At 46.5% G+C, this 6000-nt stretch overlaps 1 protein-coding gene across 1 annotated transcript in view; it reads left to right on the top strand.

Annotated features, from left to right (window-relative positions):
* Positions 1-1222: 1222 nt before the first annotated feature.
* RBCK1 (RANBP2-type and C3HC4-type zinc finger containing 1) overlaps positions 1223-6000 on the top strand; it is a 193928-nt gene continuing 189150 nt past the window's right edge. Inside the window, exons 1-2 of the mRNA XM_078651729.1 lie at positions 1223-1349; positions 2091-2149. Of these exons, the coding sequence (XP_078507855.1) occupies positions 2128-2149 (22 nt within the window). The 5' untranslated portion in view covers positions 1223-1349; positions 2091-2127. The remainder of the gene's footprint in view (positions 1350-2090; positions 2150-6000) is intronic.

Below are 6000 nucleotides of genomic sequence, written 5' to 3'. Positions count from 1 at the left end.
GGCATTGTAAATGACAATGCCTTTTATTTACGTGTTGGTTTTTAAAACATAAATTAAAGGATTAGCCATTTACAATGCCAATAGCTTAAACTCTCACATATGCGAGACCTATTGCATTGCAAATGCTTGTTTTAAATGCTGTTTTGCAACTTTAATGTGTGCTGCATTAAGCAGCACACATAGAAGTTACAAAACGGCACTTCAAGATTCCCCTCAACACAGGCAAGGGTGCCTGCATTGGCGCTAGTCAGCTTAATTTATCGCCAGCGTAGGGTGAAATGCAAGGCTGCACCATATTCTTTTAATATTGTGCAGCCCTGCGTTTTCAGAATGGAGAAGCGTGGCGTTAGCAATCTTTGCTTAACGCCATGTTTCCTCATTCTGTTGTACATATGCCCCTAGGTCTCTTCAGCAATGACAAAGATGATAAATAGTCCTGTGATGTTGGTTTTCTATGATGTCACTTATTGTGATGTCAGATTTAAATTAAAGGGGCCTCCCATCTTCCCTTTGGCCCAGGGCCCCACAAGTCCGAGGACCAGCCCTGAATGCACCCTTTTCACACACTTTGGATGATCAAAGTAGTTTGTGGAGTGTCTGTCCACTCGTTCCCAATGTCTGGTTTCAGAGACTGTGCTCAGTGCCTGATACTTTTCATTGGATATCAGGCCCGTGGGAAGCCGCGATAGACTTTTGACGTCATGTCACCTTGCATGACACTAAAAATAATTTCGCTCAAAACACTGGCTCAGACGATTCACAGGGGCAGAGCCACGAACAGAATGCCCAGAGTGTGCTTTCTGTACGAACTAGGCCTGGGAAGTCTTCCTTCCCACGTTGTTTACAGCCTCAGTAAGAGCGCACCACGACCTTTACCAACCCCAATTCGTCAGCATAGCCGCCGGTCACCTCCCATCCCCGTGCTCCACCTATCGCTTATCTTATGCCACTGTATGGCCCCGCCCCTTACCCCCGAAGCATCTACATTTCGCTTCCTGGTGCCGTTGCTTCCTGGCTCCGCCCCGTCCCCGCCCCTTACCTCCGACACGCCCACCGTTAGCTTCCTGGTGCGGTTGCTTTCTGGCTCCGCCCCTTACCTCCGACACGCCCACCTCTCGCTTCCTGGTGCGGTTTCTTTCTGGCCCCGCCCCTTACCTCTGACACGCCCTCCTTTCGCCTCCTGGTGCGGTTGCTCTCTGGCTCCGCCCCGTTCCCGCCCCTTACCTCCGACACGCCCCCTTTCGCTTCCTGGTGCGGTTGCTTTCGGTTTCCTTTACCGCGGTTCAGTGCAGCGCTGTCCCCAGTCGACCACCGACAGATGTGGCCTCGCACTGGCCGGGGAACGGAAGGTAAGACAGCGAACCCGCACGAACCGAGGTCTACAGGGGTCGTCCGGAGGCAGGGTCTGTTGAATCTACTGACAGGGCTGGCTGCCCAAGGTAGGTGCTTGTGGAAGGTGTCTGACGGGTCTTCTTACAGGTGCTGCTTTAAAAAAATAAAAACAAAATACTTTTTTAGTTAAACAAGATAGGTAAATTTAAACGACCATGAATCCCAACCAAATCGGAAGGGCTTCGGTTCATACAAAGTAGCGCGGTGCTTTATAAACATTTGTTATATAACAATAGACAGGTGCTGCTTTTTTAATTTAAAAGTGCCTTATAAACGCTCGACCTGCGATCTAAATGAAAAGACGAAGTCCAAAAAGCAATATCACATATAAAAAAAACACCAAAAAACGGCTGCCTACAGATGTACTATTAAAGGGGTTCATCGAGGGCAGGTGGGGTGCGTTGCTTCCTACAGCGGCGTGAAGACGGATCAATGTGTACATAGGTGGAGGTCATTAGTAAGCAGATGAAGTAGAGATCGTGTTTTTGCGGCTGTTCGAGCTCTAAATGCCACTGACTCCGACTACCAAAACAAGACTCTTCCTCATTGCAAGATACTTCCATGCGCAGCAGAAGTGAAGGCCCTCTCCCGGTCCAAGGACAGGCTTTGAGCTCATTGCAATGCGAGAAGCCAGCTGCAAGCACTCTCGAGTGAGGTTCCAGGTCTTGTTCACGTTTCTCTCATGTCCTTTCCTACAGGTTGTGGTTGCTGCTGATGTTGTGATGGGCAGGACTGATGGGGGACCCAACGACTAAGGGTAAGAGCAGTCATCGCTGTGGGAATTGTATGCTTGGTGGGAGGCTGGGGGACAGCCAGCGGTGTGGGAGGGTAGAGAACAGCCAGTGGTGTGAGAGAATACAGACCAGCCAGTGTAGACAAACAATACTGTGGGAGAAGTCTCCAAGTGTGCAGCTAGTAGCCATAGAAGGGCCGCAGGCACCTTTCTTCCCCTCTGATACCCTAAGCATGGAAGTCATTGTGGCGAATGGGCACCTACTTAGGAAACTAGAATATGAGTGGCAGACCCATAAGGCAAGTGTGCTAGTGACCATATAAAAGAGAGTGAGAGCGCGAGAAAAAGGCCCTACGGGATTCACGCCTGCCTTTACAAAACAATAAAAAAAAAAATTGGTATGACACCCTCTACTTGTGCTCGAAACAGTTTTTCAATAAATCTGTCACGAGTGTCTGTCTTACCACCTGCTGCTACACTCCAGCCACAAAATAAACCGGGGCAATTCTAAGAATTGGACGAGGTAGGCTCACTCATGTAATGTGACATGCTGCATTATTTGCCACCTCATCCCACCCTGGTTAGGTGGTACTACTACGGCAGAGATGAATCAATAGTACGTAATGGTCATAATAACCATATACGTTCACTAATAATTTCTTTTATTAAGCCTAAGATACCACCTACATTAAGGATACTCTGTGGTTTATCCTAAAGGTTTTTATTCATTAACCTGCATCCAGTTTTATCCAGAAAAAATAGGCAATTTCTAAGAACTCCCTCAGGTTAGCCCCACCCAGAGGTTGAGTCTGTCCTGGTACTACCACCTTATCAGGGTGGGACGAGGTGGCAAGATATGGTGGAGGGAGTGTAGCAATAGGTTGTAAGACAGACTAGTTAAAGGTGTGTTGAAAAACTGTTTCAAGCACAGGTAGAGGGTGGCATGCCACTTTGTGTTTTGAAGTGTGCAATTGAAGCATGCATCAGTCGGTTAAAGGATGCCACAGTTACCGTCCTCTTTTATCAATGGCATGCTATAAGGAATGCAGGCTGTTGCAGGCAACAGGGGAGTAGGTGCATTGTGACATTATGAAGGCGAGTGTCCTGGGTGCATATTCTCAGATGGTACTTTAGGTGGCAGTGCAGCTGCACACGGCCCAAGGAGGGTTGGATACCAGGAGGCAGGGGCGGCTCCTCCATGTGGGTGGAGGAGCGTCGCCCCAGTGCTTTCTCACACTGCAAGAAAACAGAAGGGTTTGGTTGGGGGCGGGTGGGCGGTCCTGCAACAGGGCAGGGGCAGCGTGGCTAGCCCGATGTTTCGGGCCCTGACTGTTTGGTCAGCCACCTGGGGCAGACCAAACAGTCATGCGCACTCTTCCAATTTCTCCATGTAGGCTGCAGCCTACATGGAGAAAATGGCCTCCCCGTAGGTGCCTGGCTGGGCGCCGTCCCCACCAATCACAACACTGCCATGGCAGCGTTGTGATAGGCTTAGGGGAGGGAGGTTGCCTGCTTTCTGTGAGGAGCAGAAACGACGCAGGGCCGGATCGGGCCAGCTAAGGTAAGTTATTTTTTTAATATAATTAAAATAACCACCCTCCCCAGCGCCACTCCCCCAACCGTGAGTCCTGACTGCTGCAACTGCCAGGAGGCTTATGTGAATACTTCCACTCGGTAGTTGTACATCTATTTACAAATGATGTGAACGAAGAGTGGAGGATTCAAATAGGATTTTTATCCCCCTGTAAAGAAAAACCCTTTTACATGTTATGGTTACTGTCGTCATATCCATGTACATTCACAGGAGTGAAGCAGTCCTGCCTGCTGGGATGGGAATTCTACCTAATATAGCATATTGAGATGCACTAGGACCCTCAGGGTACTGGGGTGGATTCTAGACAGGAACTGCGTAATAAGCAGGGAGGTGTCTGAGTGTGGTCAATTAAAAAGTATAACTTAATGTTCAGTGTGTGTATGCTGAAGAATAAAGTAAGGTTTGACCACAGCTCCCATGTGGCATATGTCATCTGCATGTTCTCGGGCTGGGGGAAGACGCTGTATCTGGTGACTGGTAGGGGACATGTGCCCAGAAAAAAACAAGACTATTCTCCCAAAGATTATGCAACAATACAGCAAACTGATCGTGTATGCCATGTGTGCCCGAAATCAATGCAAGGCAGCCTGCAACCGGCACATGTGGAGTCAAAGCTCCAGCCCGTACACAGCTGCAGAAGGAGTCAAAGACCCTACAGAGGAGAATATTCAAAACACTGCCAAGAAATCGCTGGTGAAATTGCTGACAAAGACGCTGCGCCTTGAACACAGAGTAATATTCAGATGAAGCAAAGACAACAGCAGGGACAATCTGGTATGAAAAACAGAAACCCACTCCCTGTCAGGGACAAGTGAAATGCTTTACGACATGCGGTCAGGTGAGGAGACCCAGACTCAAGCAACTGGGGTGTTGCGTGCAGAGGTTGCCAGGCCCGCTTGGTGCGACAAACGCTGTATGTAAAGCATGTGCTCACAATGGCAGCAGAAGGTAGCTCAAAATGTACTACAGGCGCATTCCTGAAACCACCACCGCCTTTTGTCCCTTCTAAGAAGCAGAACATCAGTGCCAGGTGGGTTGTGTGGATTAAAACATTTGATGGCTTCATAGATGCGCTAGAAGAAGATGAAATGAAGACCAAACCTTGCAGGTGATGGGGTGAAAGAAGCACTAAAGAAGATTTCACATACTGAAGCAAAAACATGCTAAAATGTAAAAGAAGCATTGAAGGTAAAATTCAACAACCTGCTGAATGTCTACTATGTAAGGTACATCTTCAACCAAGCACAATAACAGGTTGGTGAAACAATGCATGAGTTTGTTGAAAGACTTGATACACTCATTAAGTATTGCAAGTTCTGTGACTACACCAACTAAGAAGCCATGCAAGCAAATATCCACCAAGCACTCGTCCTCAAATATAGTCTCTAGGGTCTCGATGTTCAAATTCTTTTATTCCAAATAGGTCATCATCAGATTTCTTCATCCAATATACGACAAATACCAGCCAACACGTGTTTCGTCTGATCAGTATATGATATACAGACTTCTTCAGGGCTGTAATTGATGCAGTAACCACAAATTACAAAACATACTAAATACTGGACTCAGTATTTACAATACAAATCACCATAAAATTCACCGAATCCGTGCAAAGAGAAAAAGTAAATCTAAGAAGTACCCGTCACCAAGAGTAAAGCTTGAAAACCCAAAGTGTATCTATCATACTCTAGTACCCAGGAATGAGTACATTTGCTTAAAATCATATATTTATTAATCACCTACAATACCAGTTAGGACCCAGTCACCAACCACACCAGCAGGTTGGTCATCGTGTTAATGATAATAATAAGACATCAGTAACTCACCATTATACTTAATGCTAATGGTTGTGATTCGTAATCCTCGTGGCAAAAAACAAATTCTTCAATCCAAACCAATCGTAATAATAGTCTGTAAACAAAACTAGTATCTCTTAATATACACTCTATTCATATTGTCACGCACATATGTCAAACTGAGGCTAAGTACTCTTCACTATCTTCCTGCTCAATCGCTGTGTCCTCCAAGTTGGCCAGCATATAGCATACGTACTGGCTAGAGATATGTATCATTCTCTCACAAACTTCTCTGTACTCAAAATTTATACCGACTGAAATTATATACTAAGCATTTACATCAATCACCATTAGGTACCTTGATATGTAAGTTGAATCGCCTTCCAATAATCTGATTCGTCTCAGAGTTATATAATCAGCAAGGTCTAAATCCGACCCTCGTAAATATTCCACACTTTCTCGTTGTCCACGTATCTGTAGACCGA

Source organism: Lissotriton helveticus, chromosome 7 (genome assembly GCF_964261635.1).
Source record: "Lissotriton helveticus chromosome 7, aLisHel1.1, whole genome shotgun sequence".
NCBI lineage: Eukaryota > Metazoa > Chordata > Amphibia > Caudata > Salamandridae > Lissotriton > Lissotriton helveticus.
The sequence above is the reverse complement of the archived record's forward strand: the minus strand, read 5'-3'. Positions and strand labels throughout refer to the sequence as shown.